Source organism: Dendronephthya gigantea, unplaced genomic scaffold (genome assembly GCF_004324835.1).
Source record: "Dendronephthya gigantea isolate DGI-Jeju-01 unplaced genomic scaffold, DenGig_1.0 000000F, whole genome shotgun sequence".
NCBI classification, from domain to species: domain Eukaryota; kingdom Metazoa; phylum Cnidaria; class Anthozoa; order Malacalcyonacea; family Nephtheidae; genus Dendronephthya; species Dendronephthya gigantea.
Window position 1 is genome coordinate 7574302 of NW_021163010.1, and position 18086 is coordinate 7592387.

Below are 18086 nucleotides of genomic sequence, written 5' to 3' on the forward strand. Positions count from 1 at the left end.
ATGTATAGCTATGCTATGAAATATTTGCAACTTATATGGTGTTAGAGCATTTTTTATCAGAAATCTTTAAAGAAGATGTAATATGATCGAAATTAAATTTTGTACATTGCATGGTACAGCCATATGTTGATCAACTCTTTTTCCTTCCATATTACAGCGCAACCTCGTACTTAGTATAGGGCCTTTTGAATTTGACTTTGAGTATGTTGACCGTGATTGTCTATCTGCTTCTAATAACACCTTTTGTAACGTCATCCATCCATCAAGCAGAAGGTAAGAGCCTAGAGATCAAATGTCATATATGCAATATATCGTTCTTCACTAAATTCACATTACTCGCCCGCCGATGGTTTTATCAATATACACTTAATGTATGCTAAAGACGGAAATAGTGATTTGTTATATATGAACACTTCACCATCAACAAATCACAACCTATGTGGCCTTAAATATAACAAACAAGCCTTCTCAAGCCTTCGCATGCAACCGAAGATTAAATCTCTTACAAACAATATATTTATTGTGAAATCTCATTTTTTTTAAGTTAATGGTCACATTGCTAAAGGCTATAAGGGTGACCACGGCATTTTGACTTCCGAGTGTTTTTCTATCCTTTTTTTTTCTATTAAAAGTTGAATTTCATCACTTGACAAACTTGAGAAACGTTCTTTTTTAGTTTTTGGCTCCAAAGCTGTTTTATATGTTATGAGAATATACGGGCAACAATTTTTCACCGGCAGGAAACATTGCATTTATTTAAAGTCACGTGATTACGAATGAACCAATCACCTTTAAAATACACAGCGCCTATATAATTATAACAATAGCGCTTAGGCGAGTTCCTGGCGTAACACAGCTTTAATATTTCCAAATCTATATATAGCAGAAATGTTAACTCAAATCTTAAGTTTTCTTATACATATATTGCGTGCATGATCGAAGATAAGGCTCAACAATATAATATCGTCAAAATTATATAATATCGAATCCAAATTCATCGACTGAACTGAAAATCAGAAAACAATGAAATTTTTATAAGAACACAACTACCCAAGAAGAACCCAAGTACATGAAATAAGTCACCGCATGAGGTGTTTTAAAAAATTCGGTGGAAAAGATTAAACACGTTTTGCAGGGACATTTCTCCCATGTTTCATGTGGAATATTTAAACATTTCTACAACATTCCTTTTAATAAACCCTTGATTATTTACTGAAGCCATTAATTCCTCTGGCTCTGCATTCATATAATTATTTTTTGCAGTGGTGCAGACGCAATCAGGTTTGATACGAGGCATAATCCAGTCCTCCAGTTTAAATGGAATCAGTGTCCAGAAATTTCTTAATATTCCGTATGCCGAAGCTCCTGTTGGTGAACTAAGATTTGAAAAACCTCGACCAAGAACACCCTGGAACGGTACCACATAAATTCCTTTGAATTTCAAGGCTGATTCGCTTCAAGTAATATTCCAGTTGAAGTATTACCATAAGTATTTCTATTACAGGGGCCTTAAACAGCACTGAACAAATAATCGCGTGCATTCAACCAAATCAACTCGGTCTGACCATCACAGAAGACTGTTTAGTCCTCAATGTATGGACGCTATTTCCTCGTCCAAAGAATGCGAGTGTTATGGTGAGTTTTTTAATTCAGTTTTAATTATTCGGGTTTAGATTAAAACCCAAAACTAGGTCGACCAATAAACATGATTTCTCATGTTACCTCGACCATCACTTTTTCATTTTAAGTAATGTTTACAACACGAGGGGCCATATTGTATTGATTATATATATTCAATGCAACACGGCCGCGAGTGTTGTAAACAACCTGTGAAATGAATTTGTAATCAATAAGATTGGAATAGATATGCGAATCAGTTACAAACACTAGTGTGATATAACCCCTAGTGTTTGTAACTGATATTGCATATTTATCAATCTAATTTTTACAGGGTGCATGTGCATGTAACCTAATTCACGAAATTTAGTTGCATGAGTGTAAACCTCATTATTTATTCACAAATTTCACAATATACAGGTGTAAATGTTCTTTTCGTTTGTCTTAGTTTAGCTTGCAGCTTTTTAATACTTATACTATTATATGCATGTTTCGTCAGGTTTGGATACACGGTGGAGCATTCCGTTTTGGGAACTCCGGCGAGACCCAAGGTCCAAATATGGTGGCTGTTGGTAATGTCATACTAGTCGCTATCAATTATCGACTCACAGCTTTAGGATTTCTTTCAACTGGGGACGACAGGATTAAAGGTCCGTTAATACTCAGTGCATAATTTCATCACTGATAATCCTGCAATAGTGATGATCTTTCACGTTTTGCAAAAACATTAAGATGTTTTCAATTTTCATCAGGAAAATATTGTAGTTAATATCATCTCTTACTATAAACGGTGCAACTCAAGACATGCAGTTTCGCTATTCTCCCTTCTATAATAATCAGACTTTTTCGATCTAACGAAATTTTTCGCTCGATTTTCTTTTCAATTCTGATAATTCGACCGTAGCGGATTCCCTTTCCCGGTCACAAGTGAAAAGAAAATCGAGTGTTTTGATCGATGGATGGTTGCGACCGTTCAGAATTCCGAAAGCTAAAAGTAAGATGTCACTTCACGCGAAAAATATCGCTAGTGGAAAATCATTTAGATTGTCGACAAGATGGATATAATTGACAAGGTCGATATTTTATCCCCAAGACGAAAAATTATAACTAAATGAGTTATTCCAAGTGCATGATTTTTCTTCCGATTCAGGTAATTTCGGTCTTTATGACCAACGTTTGGCGATCAAATGGGTTAAAGATAACATCGCTAGTTTTGGCGGGAATCCTAATTCGATCACATTATTTGGCGAAAGTGCGGGGGGTGTAAGCGTATCTGCGCATACCTTGTCTAAAGAAAGCTGGAAGTATTTCGATAAAGCAATCTTGCAAAGCGGAAGCATGATTATGCCGTGGGCTATTACGACAGATGCCCAGATTAAAGATGGGTTAAAATGGTTCCTGGAGAAAGCCAAGTGTAATAATGATGATAAAATACTCACGTGTCTTCGAAACGTGAGTGAAAGTAAATGGAAGAAGATTTTGGATAGCGATGGTTTCGATGAGATATGGACCGGTCCTGTGATTGATAAAGAATTCATATCCGATCATCCCCAAAAATTATGGGCGAAAGGAGAAGTTAAAAATCAAAGTATTATCATCGGAATTACTAAGGATGAGTGGTTTTATATGGAACAAAAGCTTTTGAAACAATCGAAGAACATTAGCAAATATTTAGAATATTTCGAGATAAAATTGGAAGAACATTTCAAAAATTCGTCTAAGGCGGTGTACGACAAAGCGAGGGAACTTTATCAGCCGAAGTGTATTCCTTCTCACTTGGAGGCTTTGAAGCCGAGCGTAGCATTTGGATCGGATAGTTTGTTCATCTGTGATAGCAGACGCGAGGCTAAAATGAGAGCCAAACAAATGAAATCTAAAGATGTGTATGTTTTTCAGTACTCGCATACGCCGTTGGTACAATACATACCTAACTGGTACCCTTATGGAGTGTACGGATTTTCAGCCCATGGTCTTGATATTGTGGTAAGTCAAGTTGCCTTGAGTGTTTTTAACGTAGCTCGATCCTTTGCGGCCGCATTTTCGGTTCAAGCGAAGTAATACAAACGGTCATGCAGTAAAATAACTTTTGTGGAAAAGGTCCTCGTTGTTATTAACGAATGGCGTGTATAAGCTCATGCACAGCCAATTGCAGCCAGTGTATTCATTTTTCGACTGTTTTATCTCAGTTTATGGATTAATAGTCACACTCTTTTGTTACATATATAGTCAGTATTTGGTGCACCGATTAATAATACGAAATTCCGACCTGACGATCAAACGCTGTCTATGAGAATGATACTGTACTGGACGAATTTCGCTAAAACTGGGTAAGTTCAAATGTAGGTATATATAATGTTTGACGTTTTTATGTTATAACATTTAGGCTTAACAAAAACACAGTAATCGAACCTGCGACGTATGTTGTTCAACTGATTGAGCTATATATACATGTACCACTTAATTTATATATTATAGGTAACTTCTAACCTCTTTAAAAAAACAAAGTGTTGCATTAAAGACATATAAGTCTATACATGCTTCAACAAGCAGACTGGACGGTGCTATCTGAAGCAATTAAGATACAAAATATAACTGAGCACTTTCCGTATTTTGGTATAGACTGAAGAAAGTTCAACTTTTTTTCACTTCCTGCATGCAACGAAGCAGGAATTTCACCACTGACAATTATAGCTTTTAGACAATTAATACTATACACTATTGAAAGAGTTTTGATGCAAGATCAATATTAGAACCAGCATTTATTTTGACAGAGATCCAAACGTTCGCACAAGAAAATTGCCATTCGTAGTAGACAACGTTGACAGCTTACCAGAATGGCCTCCATATAGCGAAGGGAAGGAAAAATATTTAGACATGGAAAGCTTTTCTCAGATGACCGTCCGAGCAAAATTGCGCGAAATGCATTGTGAATTTCTTATGGATCCGAAAGGATTTCTTGAACCACAAATAACAAATGATTCTAGAAAATATTCCCTTGCAGTTCCTGCCTGGTTTATAATTATTCAATTAACCCTGTTTTTTGCCTAATAAACAAAGTCACCTTCTTGTTGTTAAGAATGCTAATCAACTCGAGTACTTGTGTTTGTGTTGTACGTGTTGTTGTTAAGTCAATAAGGTTCATTATAGCAAGAGATTTTACGAATTAAAATATATTCTTGAAATGAACATTGAAGTACCTTATAGTTAATAAGATACCTTATACCTTTATAGTTAATAGTTCTTAACTATATCAATGAACGTTCATTGAACAGTATGAGGGGGGGGGGACATTTTTTTTTCAATGTACTGATGATGCAAAATTTCATTATCAATTTCATAACTCAAAAATTTATCAAAAAAGACAACAAAGAAAACCAATAGCATATATAGCTAGCTCTAGAGCATTTAAAGTTTGTGTCTATCGAGTTTGTGTCTTAAAGTTTTTGTTTGTAACACACAAACTTTAACTGCTCTAGAGTATTCATACATATATATACATATAGGCATCGCTACTCTGAGTCTCATGCCAAGAGTGGCAATCATCAGGTGACTAAATTTCATTTTCAAGTCAATAAAGTGGATTGTAGCAAAAGATTAGAGTTTATATAGCTACTAGAAAAAATCCTATTATCCGACCAATCATTATATTATTAAAGTCATATTTGCATGAATTGATGATAGAAAACTCAGTACTCGTTGCCGACTGATATTGAGCTGGCAAATAGATTAAGATGAGTACGTCATCATATGAGTACTTCAATCTCCAACTTTATATTAGTGTAACATCAAAAATTTTTTGTTAGCCGGGTTTGTACTTCCTCTGTTATGAGCTAAACGCACAAAATTGTGTTTTCGAGCGTTTTACTTGAAGTACTGCACCTAACAAAAATTCAACTAGACTCATGCAAGTCATCAAATAATGAAAGGATTCTCGGCAATGAAAAAAGTGGGGAAATTCGGTTGGATAACAGGACATGCGTGATGTCATGTTTGTTTGTGTACCTAATGGCGCTGCCAGGCCAATAATCGAATATGCCGAGGAAGTTAATATAGGTTGTTATGAGATGATTTTAATTTATTTCTGTTATTTCTCATCGCACGAGGTATAGTTAGGGATCTTTACATTCTTTAAAACAACTGTTTTTTAATGAATCTGATCTTCGTGCTGTCTTCATTTATGTTTCCTTTTCTTAATTTTTGTCATTTACTCGGCTGAGGCCACTCTGGAGGTTAGGTTGTTGTTCCCACCCTAGCTTTTTAAAATAATAGCTGATTGGGGGTCTGTTCGCGGTATGTGGAAAGTAGGGCAGTCCACCACCCCAATCGACGTTGTGGGTTAGTGTGTGTTGGTCGTTAGAAGCTTGGTCCAGCTTTCGTATTTTGCTTTCGTAAGGGTATTAATGCACTAGTCGAGTTGGTCTTTTGCTTATTTGATCCATGTAAAAACTTGTTTACAACTTATCATCAACTTAGGCTATAGTAAAATTATCAAACTATAACTCTGTGAACCATATCTCACAACTTAAACTATTTTCACCAATAATTATATCGAATTACGCTTTTCGTGATGCTTATACGTTCTTCACTGCATGCGCAAAATATAACAAAGAAATGATTGACACAAGCTAGTATCCGATTGGAACTTATGTGTTTCAGTCGTGACACTTGAACTTGGACCTTGGACGACATACTATTTTTTGGCTGAAAATCCCTTGAAATGTCACTAAACGACAGGAGAAGCAATTTGTGCTTGCGAAGGGCTACAATAATAATTTCTTTTCATGTCATGCCAAGTTACATGTCCCCATCCAATTTCCTCATCGATAGTGACCTCCTAGGAAACACCTTAGCTTATGCGTATTTGAAAAACATTAATCGTATTAGCACGAAAACTCGTATTAGTCAGAGTAATTTTGAAAGTATATGAAAATAACATTCAAAGCTATATATGTTATCCATTTTTTTATTTAAATTCAATTAATTACTGAAAAGAATATTTAAAACCTCCTTAGAAGTTTTAAAAGTCGTGCACGTTCTATTTATAACCCCAAATCCCTGGTTTTGTGGTGCAAGGTTTGCATTTCAAAAGCACCGAGCGTTACAATTACTTCAAATTGGCCTGTATAGTATATGCCTACATGTTATGCCTACATGCGAAGGTTTGCTGTTGCAGAAGCCCATAGCTGAATTCAATATACTTGTTTGTTATTACAAATGCACACAGCTGAGAAAAATTACTCGAACACCTTAATTTTATTTATCTATTTTGGTATGTTGGCGGCGGATGTAAAAAACTACCTATTTCGTTGCCTGATTTGGAATATATTAAATACTCAAGAGTAGCTGAATCTTCTACTCAATAAAGATAATATCAGACACATAGGATGTTTGATTAAATGAACTTCCCTTATAAGCCGCGGGCACGAAACCATTTTTAAGTGGTCTATTTCTTCCATCTGTAAGTAAGAGCGGCTCCGGAAACTACTTGCTACGACAGATAATTAACTGGCAAAGACTTCGAAACCACTATATCAATCTTTGATAAAAAGTTATATTTCCTTAGACCTTTTGAGCCGAAAACGACATGCTTTTGTCCAACGACATTGTTTGAGAGTCGAGTCTGATTGGTCAAAAAAATAAACAAACGGCGTGTGTTTGTCGAGAATCCGGGGGGGATTTCATGTCCCGCATCGTCCCACGATATTTTTCGGCAAATAGGCAAACGTTTTGAACATTTTTTGTAAATTTTCATTTGTTTTTTAAAATATTTTTTATGGAATAATGTTGTTCGAGTATCTAAAATATATTTATGATAATTTATTTGAGGGATTCTCATTGTTTTCATATGAAATTTTGCTAGTGAATTTCGTATGTATGTGTATATTAGTACAAGAGTTTCCATCGTTCTCAATAGCTATGTCTTATATGTTTCGCGATCACTGACGTCACTGAACTCACAACGCAACCGGACTAATTTTTTTTTGCTATTTCATAAATGTTTATTGGGATTCCTATGAGTATAGAAATGTTTTTTTTTAAATTGACACATGTTAAATAATTCATAGGTATATATACCATTGCTCTCAGTGTTCTTAAATATGTCAGATTTTTACTGTGGGATAAAATGCTCTAGAAGACCGTGACAAAGAATATTTGAAAAGGATGATAAATATTTCTCCCTTCCGTGTTCAAGGCATTTTTGAGGAAATATAATTCATCAAAAAACGAAAGCGCTGATTGCCACAGGGCTGATTGCCATCGTAGACTGGGGAAGTGAACACACAGGAAAAAAAGTAAAACGGATATTAGGCCAAATATAAAATTTTAAGTACTTGAAGTATCTGTTTACAAGTAGAGATGAAATAGTAATAACAAAGTGCTCAAAGATTACCATACAAAATTGTCATTAGTCAAGCATACATATATAAGTAACTATTTGCCTGTCAGTGTTTTATAGAAGTTTGATCCAAAAAGTGTGAATTAACAATTATTTAACGGTGAGCATCAGTAACAGTAGCGGATTCAGGTTAAGTCAGAATAAATTATACGATCTAATTTCAAAAAGACTTACAAACAAGTGTGAAGTAATAACTTTGACTGGAGCTCGTGTTGTGCATGCAAGATTCATGTTATTTCAGACAGTTTAGATTGTATTTTGGACGCTTGAAATCCTTCGTAAAAGGCTAAAAGTTGCTCGCAAACCGACGAACATTTTTTTCTGCGTTATATAGATAGCGCAATGGTGTCTAAAGTTTACTTTCTAGTAATGTTGTTGGCCGCGAGCGGCGTCATTGAGGCTGTATTATTCACTTGTGGCCACAACTGTTGGCATAATAACTGGAGACATCGGGATTGGCAAGCAAGACGAGCTGGTCAGTACAACAGGAGATGTTCCTACAGGTACGGCTGGGGCGGAAAGTGCTATTGTTACGGGTGGCCAGCGTGCAAATAAACTGCAAGAACGAACTTATCAGCTTTACACAAGTACTATTATCATTTTTCTCGCAAATATGTGCAAATTTAGCTATGTAGCCTATGTTTATTGTTGTGTGTAGAAATGTGTAGTGATTAGTGCCAGTGTAATAATGATTTAAATATCTCTCAAACTTTCTATTTTGTCCTGTTTAATTTTCTGACAATTATTAAGTAGCGGAGAAATAAATTACTCTGATACATTTTATATCTGCTGCATGCTTTATTATTAAATTCGGGGTTCGGATTCCTCAAGCCTGTGAAAAATGTTTGGAACAATCTGCAGCATAAACTGCATTAATATTTTTAACACGTAATATAAGTGTACACATAATAAAGCTTTTGCTTTTTATGGATAGTCCCTCGATCTTCAAAGACAGGTTAAGCTTTGCTGCATCGGCCCAAGGATAGTGATTTTATTATCCATGCTGGGCCTAAAAGCATATATCAATACTTCTTCGGTGCTCACACACATATAGTTAAAGCTGCTGCGATCCTCAATTGAGGGGCTGATGATGAGGGGCTAATCAATTTTGGTTCTATTTTAAATCAGTGCTTCAGACGGAAAAAATCAGCACCCTTCGCTATCTTATTTTCTTTTCTTTACTTAACTTCCTGTATATATACATTGTGTACCAAGGTATTGACGAACTCATCACGTCCATTCTGGTGCCAGTTGTATTAAATTCTTTAACCACAATTTGCATAGCTAGTTAAATCCTATAGTTAACTCAGAAATACACGACTCTGATTGGCCAATTCTGTCCCTATTAATTACTGTTAAGACTTAACTAGTTCTTTATAACTGACCCCTGAAGCTTAATGCAGTGGATGCAGGTGGGGTATTGTAAAGGTGATACTCGGCAGTCGATTTTTTTCGCTATGCTAATATTTTGGTGTTCATGCATTAATAATTGTGAAAACGACCAACTTTCAAAGAAATTCAATCATTATAACTTAAATTTGCAAAAGGGAACTAAATCCTATATAGCTACGCCACATGGGTTTTCGGCTAACTCAGGTTGTACAAAGTGCGACCAGATCTGGTTACCTCTTTGCAGGTCCACCTAATTTTAATGAATACCACATTTAGATCAGGACAGTCTAACTGTATATTTGAGAAGTGACGTAAAGCGACTGTTGTGGACCCCTGTCAATAGTTCACTTGTTGTCCCCCATTGTTCCGCTAAAATATTACGACTCTTACTATGCACAATCTCTATCTTCAGTTACATATTTTGACACGGAATAAACATAAACATAAACTCTAATTCATTGGTAAGAAAACCAGCAACGAGTAGCTGTAGCTATTTGTCTGTGGTGTTGTTTCCGTGTGCTATCACATTTTGTTAAAATTTTTCAGGCGCCTCTAAAGTTCAAGAGCCCCATCATCATGCACCTTGCATATAATTATGGTCACACTGACTGTATATATAAGAAAATGAGTAGAATTTAAAAAGGTACCTCCGACAAGTGAAAAGAGGTTAATGAGGCATGCTTTTGGTCATGTTTGTCTGCATATGTCTGTACATGCGTCAGGTCATGCGAGATTTACCCAAACGTGAGATTTAACTAGTATTGACCCAGATAATGTGAAAGCTTTATTCAGGAGGGCAAAAGTTCATGTTGGTTGCTGGAATCCCAAAGAAGCAAGGCAGGATTTTGCACGTGTTATGGAACTAGAAACGAACTTGGTAAAAACAGTTAAAAAGGAACCTCAGGAATTAGATAAGGAAGAGAATGAGCATAAAGGAAGAATATAAGAAGGAATTAAAAGGATTATTTCCTTCAGAAATTAGTCGAGTTTATAATTGCTATTTAAAATGTTTTATGAGCCTAAGCAAAACATTTTTATTGTATAAGAGGTGGTCTTCTGTGATAAATATGAAAAATTGGGACAAGAAAAAGTCCAAAATTTTAATAATTTAAAATATTTAAAACAACACTTTGCATTTTAAGAATAATCTGAGTATAAAACTAGATCGTATATTTTTTCATTTTATGTTTTAAAGTCACTGTATTTTCTTGTTAACGCTTTTGTTTCTGGATATGTTGGCTTTCTTTCGCAGACATCTGAAGCACAAGACGGTATTGCTGACTCAGCAATTGTGAATTTTTCTTACACTCGTTGATAAGATTTTGATACGTCGGTCTGGGCTCAGGCAACCGGGCTATCTCTGTGCGACCAACGACTTTTTTAACGCTTTCCAAGTCTTTTTTCCTGACCTCTTTTACTCTCATAAAGTGGAGCACCAATGGGCTGTGCCCTAGTATATTGAACTGGACTTTGTGAAAGTCTGGACCGCTTCCTGCAGGATGGGACTTATAGGTCTCAGAGCTTTGTCCAGGGGAAGGGGATCTTGCTTTACTCTTCTCAGAAGGGGATACTCGCTCATTCTCTAAGATACCATCAATGTCGAAAGACAAGGTTTTTGGAATGAGTGATTTCCTAGCTTCCTCGGAATTTTGAAATCCTGCTGGTTCTAATTCCTCTACTGCCAGGTTTCCCATATCATGGGCTGAGGACGGACACCCGATATCCACTCAAAGATGGTGTCAGTCAAAGTGGCTTTGAAAGGATTGCCAAATATTTTATACGAATCTGGGAATGCCTCGCAGAAGCCAGCATACAAAGCTTGTGCCAGGCAATTGCGGTAGTGGTGGAAGAATCGATCTTTGTAAGCCGTTGGGATATTGAAAAAAAGTGCCACAAAACTATCGAAAATACGCGAGAATATCACATCTTTGGATTGTTTTGCTTCAGGCAGTTGGCAAAATATCCACCAAAATGAGTCTTGAAACACTGAAACAGATGCTTCGGATAAAATCGCCTTTTTCCAAACATTCCTAAAAGGTTGTGGGAAGTTTTGAATTTTGGTGACTTTGTTTAGGACTGGTTGAGATTCCAAGTTTCTTGGTAATGGCGTAAGCTCGTTTGGTGTGAAACCAAAATATGTTGTGTTCTCAACTATTTTAGCTTTGCGATTCTGAGCTTCCTTCTCTTGGGATTTCCTTGCTGACTCCAAGACGTTCGATTCATCATTGCTTCTACAATGCCTGACTAAAGCCACAGGCGTTACAACATTTTGAGTCGTTGTGGAGTTGTGGAGTCATTTGAAAATAGAAAAAAAGTTTATCGAAACAATGAAAGTCAGCTGCAATTTATGAAGTTATTTTCACTGCCCTCATGCAATAATGAAAATCTTGGATGCATAAAAGTTAACTTTCTGTTCTAATTCTTCAATTTGTTTCAAGACTTCATCCAAAATGCTAAGGTCAAGCGGTGCATGAGCTGCTAGAGCGTTGATAATATCCTCAAGTGTACCAGTTCCCACATCTTCCGGTGTTAAATTAAGTCTGTCTTCCTCTTCCAATTTTATAGGCCATGTAACATAACCCATTCTTGCAAGCCATTCGTCCGCAGTTTTTGCCAGCGGGCTGGATTCTTCGCTCTCCCTCCTCTAGCTCTTCCCCATTTTGCTGTGCATAATCCGATAAAAAAGCGCCAACTCTGCGGTCCATTTTAATCCAAAATAATTGTACATTTGAAGAAAACTGATTTCCTCGCTCTCTTTTGTGAGGCCATTTTGAATATCGCGAAACACGACATCACCATCACCATGACTACGAATCGCGCACGTCGATTGGTTAGAAATCCCGCTGTTTTTAACCAATAGAAAACCATTTTGGGTTTTAAACAATATATCACAGAGTAGACATTATACCAGAAGGCTCACGCAATCCTGGTGTGTGTAGGAACTTTTTCATGGGAGTACAAAGTTCCTGCACATACCAGGATAGCGCCGGAATTGCGTACAATGACGCGTGCGCTTCTGAAAAATTTCGGACACGAAAACATTAGCAAAATCCAAAGAGTAAGGCTTGTGGTATAATGTCTATTCTGGTCTATGTAAAGTTGACCACGAGGTCTTGTGCTGAACGGCTATGGTTATTTAATTCATCTTTTTCTCACGTTGTTTTAATGGTCAAATTTTTTGTCCTATGTAAAGTCTCCAGCATATTTGGTGCTCATATAAAAACAATCAATATAACCAATGTTTGGTTATAATGTCAAATATTTTGACATGGATAACGATGTTGGTTAAATGGTCTAATTCTGGTCCTATGTAACAAATAACTCCTTCAGATCTATCCAACGATAAAAAAATCGCATATAAAATCGCGACAAAAACGTTAAACAATATAACCATGCTTTGGTTATGATGTCAAATATTTTGACATGGATAACCACGCTAATGGTCAAATGCTTGTCCTATGTAAAGTTTCCAGCATGTTTGGCGCTCATATACAAACATTAAACAATTTTAACATGCTTTGGTAATGATGTCAAATATTTTGACATGGATAACCACGCTGTTTTAATGGTCAAATGCTTGTCATATGTAAAGTTTCCAACATGTTTGGCGCTCATATACAAACATTAAACAATATAACCATGCTTTGGTTATGATGTCAAATATTTTGAAATTGATAACCACGCTGTTTTAATGGTCAAATGCCTGTCTCATGTAAAGTTTCCAGCATGTTTGGCGCTCATAACAAACATTAAACAATATAACCATTACGCTTTGGTTATGATGTCAAATATTTTTACATGGATAACCATGCACGCTGTTTTAATGGTCAAATGCTTGTCCTATGTAAAGTTTCCAGCATGTTTGGCACTCATATACAAACATTAAACAATATGACTATGCTTTGGTTATGATGTCAAATATTTTTACATGGATAACCACGCTAATGGTAAAATGCTTGTCCTATGTAAAGTTTCCAGCATGTTTGGCGCTCATATACAAACATTAAACAATTTTAACATGCTTTGGTAATGATGTCAAATATTTTGACATGGATAACCACGCTGTTTTAATGGTCAAATGCTTGTCATATGTAAAGTTTCCAACATGTTTGGCGCTCATATACAAACATTAAACAATATAACCATGCTTTGGTTATGATGTCAAATATTTTGAAATTGATAACCACGCTGTTTTAATGGTCAAATGCCTGTCTCATGTAAAGTTTCCAGCATGTTTGGCGCTCATAACAAACATTAAACAATATAACCATTACGCTTTGGTTATGATGTCAAATATTTTTACATGGATAACCATGCACGCTGTTTTAATGGTCAAATGCTTGTCCTATGCAAACATTAAACAATATGACTATGCTTTGGTTATGATGTCAAATATTTTGAAATGGATAATCACGCTGTTTTAATGGTCAAATGCTTGTCCTATGTAAAGTTTCCAGCATGTTTGGCGCTCATATACAAAAATTAAACAACATAACCATGCTTTGGTTATGATGTCAAATATTTTTACATGGATAACCACGCTAATGGTCAAATGCTTGTCCTATGTAAAGTTTCCAGCATGTTTGGCGCTCATATACAAACATTAAACAATTTTAACATGCTTTGGTAATGATGTCAAATATTTTGACATGGATAACCACGCTGTTTTAATGGTCAAATGCTTGTCCTATGTAAAGTTTCCAACATGTTTGGCGATCATATACAAACATTAAACAATATAACCGTGCTTTGCTTATGATGTCAAATATTTTTACATGGATAACCACGCTGTTTTAATGGTCAAATGCTTGTCCTATGTAAAGTTTCCAGCATGTTTGGCGCTCATAACAAACATTAAACAATATAACAATTACACTTTGGTTATGATGTCAAATATTTTTACATGGATAACCACACTGTTTTAATGGTCAAATGCTTGTCCTATGTAAAGTTTCCAGCATGTTTGGCGCTCATATACAAACATTAAACAATAATATAACCATGCTTTGGTTACGATGTCAAATATTTTGAAATGGATAACCACGCTGTTTTAATGGTCAAATGCTTGTCCTATATGTAAAGTTTCTAGCATGTTTGGCGCTCATCACAAACATTAAACAATATAACCATGCTTTGGTTATGATGTCAAACATGGCCAGAATTTGCGGACATGGAATATGCAGATTGCCGTAGCAAATTTGCATATCTGTTCAAATATTATTCGTTTGCAGAACTATAAATGATATTGCGCATTCTTAAATTTCGCAAAATTTAAGAATATCATTGCATCTTTGCAATTTGCCCTGGTTGTTTCTTGTAATTCGTGTCATATTAAAGATCCTGAGGTAATATTTTGCTGGTAAAGGTTTATGTCGGCTCTGCATTTTTATTTTATTTCTACGCTATTACGGTTTTCGTTTTATATGGTATTCAACGTGATAAATGACCAAAACTTTGTTTTGAAAATGCAGGATGAATACTGATAAAACACTTTGAAATACTACATAAAAATATTAAGATTAACTTGCTCTGCAACGAGCAATTAAGGCAAATTATAATCGACCTGCCTAAAGGTGTTTTTTTAGCGTTTAGTACTGTGCACATTACAGTTTACTATAAACTCACGAAGCTTTATTTTGACACCATATGCAAATTTAGGCGGAAGTAGAATGTTAATTATGTCCGAATTTTCTGGCCATGTATTTTGACATGGATAACCACGCTGTTTTAATGGTCAAATGCTTGTCCTATGTAAAGTTTCCAGCATGTTTGGCGCTCATATACAAACATTAAACAATACAACTATGCTTTTGTTATGATGTCAAATATTTTGACATGGATAACCACGCTGTTTTAATGGTCAAATGCTTGTCCAATGTAAAGTTTCCAGCATGTTTGGCGCTCTTATACAAACATTAAACAATATAACCATGCTTTGGTTATATCAAATTTTTTGACGTGGATAACCACGCTGTTTTAATGGTCAAATGCTTGTTCTATGTAAAGTTTCCAGCATGTTTGGCGCTCATATACAAACATTAAACAATATCACCTTGCTTTGGTTATAATGTCAAATTTTTTGACATGGATAACCACACTGGTTGAATGGTCTAATTCTGGTCCTATGTAATAATGTAAATTTGCCAGCATATTTCGTGTTGATATAGAAACATGCTTTGGTTATGATGTCAAATATTTTGATATGGTAAACGATGTTTTAATGGTCAAATTCTTGTCCTATCACCGAGGAATGTCTGTAATTGCATCTTCATTAGCTGTGTTCATTACAACATTAAACATCACACGTCTTCTTTATCATGAATTGGACATGAAATGCTCATCAACGAGAAACAATACTCGACCACTTTTGTTGGTGAACTGCCTTGCGCCGAAATTCTGCGGTCTCCAAAGTTCTGCTTTTCTTGTAGTTTGGAATGGGACGAAATCTTCACTTTAGCTTGTCACGTGAAATTAGGTTGAAATGGCTAATAATTATAGATCTTGGCTTTGTTGCCGATGAAGAACAGTTTACCCCGAATGAGAGCAATACAGTGTACCGGGAATTGAACCCAGTAACCGTGTGCACAGTCAGATTCCATCAATTTAAGTTCACTTTGAAGTCTTTACCCACAAAATAAATGCCTGTTGTTTTGGGAAACATTCCTTTAACTTTGTACCGAATGCAGTTATTAAGATCAACGTGAAATGGAGTTAACACGACATTTTGTTACTTTTAGGAAATCAATCCGGGGAGAAGTTAAATTTTGAATGGAAAACCAACCATAAACGCGGTTCCGAACACACGGACACTGTTTTTATTACGAGGGAAACCAGAGTTCCTGGAGGAAAACCCTCACCGAAAGCCGGAAAAAAACACAAAGTACACAAGTTTTTTTAGATTTAATTAAAGCATTGTCATGTGTTACAAAGCGTGTGTGTATATTTAACTATTGAAATCAAGAGACATGGAGACGGATAATTTTTCTACTTTTATTTCACTATTGCATATATAATAATAATGTACAAATATATCAATTGGGATGCAAAATATTTACATATGAAGAGGGTGTAAGATGTTCACTTTGCGTTTGGCATGCTTTATTGAAAGTGTGAAAGTATTTTACACTAAGTTGGTGTATTGACCAGTGAAACATGCACTTGTATATCTATGTGTATAGCTGTATGCAAGTGTCGTGTATATTTTATTCTACAAAGACTTATATACCCAATCCAGTTTAAGAACCGACTTACTAAGACAGAGTATATAACTTAGTTCAATTCAGAGCATTTTGATTCAGGGTATTTCAAAGCCCTCGTCGAAAAACAAAAACTATTCTTTTGACAAATCATAGGCAGTGTTCTCCTAACGGTTTTTATTTTTTAAACTTTGTAGCTTTATTATTTCAAGGATTTATTTGGTTGAGATGTTTCATGAACATTTTGAAAACTTCGGCATATAGCTGAAGGAAACTGCTCCGTGTATGGAAAAAGCAGAAAAAGAAAATTTTTCCTGAAAAATTGACTGTACATTTTTTGAGCTAAGGCATAAAGCCAGAGGACACTGCTCTTATAGAAACAAAATTTGAAAAAAATATTTTATTGACAAATTGACTACATTTTTGGAGGCTAGACATATAAGCCAGGAAGGCGGCCGAAGTGAAAGGTAGTAGTGAGTACAAATCTCTTAAATTCTTTTAAAAATTTCTTAATTTTAAGAGGTGAAAAATATAACCAAATTAATAAGACTTAGCCAAAGCAAGCTGACCATTGAAGAAACAGCACCGAGTAGAATTTTTTTGTCTGAGAAACTGATGAAACACTTTTAGAGCCAAGGCATATCGCAAAAGCAAGCTGCCCTTATAGGAACAGCGATGAAAATAACACTGCAACGTTATTAGATATCCCAAGATACCTGCTAACACTTCGAACCGCCTAGCAAAGTCAAACAGTACAGACAAAAAGTGGCGCCTTACTTTCCATAAGCACTGCTCAACGATGCTAGGTGATTGGAAATCTCACAGAGACCTTGGAAAAATAATAAAGTTACAATGCCACTGCCCATGTTGTCTCTTAATCTGTTTTTACCTAAAGTAAGAATGACGCTCCCTCCCCATTTCAAGTATCAATTCACATTCATTAAGAGGATGTTTTATTTTTCATGTGTATAAATTTTGTTAGTAAGTGTGCGTTAACCAGATTGTATAGTTTGATGTATTTCAGATTTTTAGGAAGACAGTATGTGCTTTAAATATTTCTGAAAATCAGTCTTGTTGATAAACAAGAGAAAAGAGGGAGAACCTAGAAGCCTATTGGATTATGTCTGCCATTAGAGGCTGTTTGCATAGTTTTTGCATAACTGTTTGTTCATGTGTTATATGTATAATTGTATGTAAACAACTAAGTATGGTAATATGTTTTAACTATATACATTCGTACTACAGTATTTATCAATTACAAAATTTGTTAAGACAGTTAAATAATAGTATATTTACACTCATAATTTTACAATCTATATATTTCTGAAAGCCGCATATGGCCGGATAAGAGACTATTTCAATAGGACAAGAGCCGAGAGAGACAGATGGAAGCAAGAAAGAACCTATGGGATTATGTTTGCCATTTGAGGCTATAATTTGTATGCGTGTGCTGTACAAAATAGTGTTTCTCTTATAATATTACA

General features: G+C 35.5%; 2 protein-coding genes across 2 annotated transcripts; one reads left to right on the forward strand and one right to left on the reverse strand.

The window, feature by feature from the left end:
- Positions 1–203: 203 nt before the first annotated feature.
- LOC114521661 (cholinesterase-like) lies at positions 204–3548 on the forward strand. Its single transcript, XM_028542161.1, has 6 exons — positions 204–273; positions 1264–1416; positions 1505–1635; positions 2117–2267; positions 2768–3433; positions 3514–3548. The coding sequence occupies exons 1-6, from the start codon at positions 204–206 to the stop codon at positions 3546–3548; spliced, it is 1206 nt and encodes a 401-aa protein (XP_028397962.1).
- A 7533-nt stretch (positions 3549–11081) lies between these two features.
- Positions 11082–11990, reverse strand: LOC114521672 (protein FAM227B-like). The gene is made up of 2 exons (XM_028542173.1): positions 11915–11990; positions 11082–11650 (listed from the first exon to the last, which is right to left on the reverse strand). The coding sequence occupies exons 1-2, from the start codon at positions 11988–11990 to the stop codon at positions 11082–11084; spliced, it is 645 nt and encodes a 214-aa protein (XP_028397974.1).
- Positions 11991–18086: the final 6096 nt, after the last annotated feature.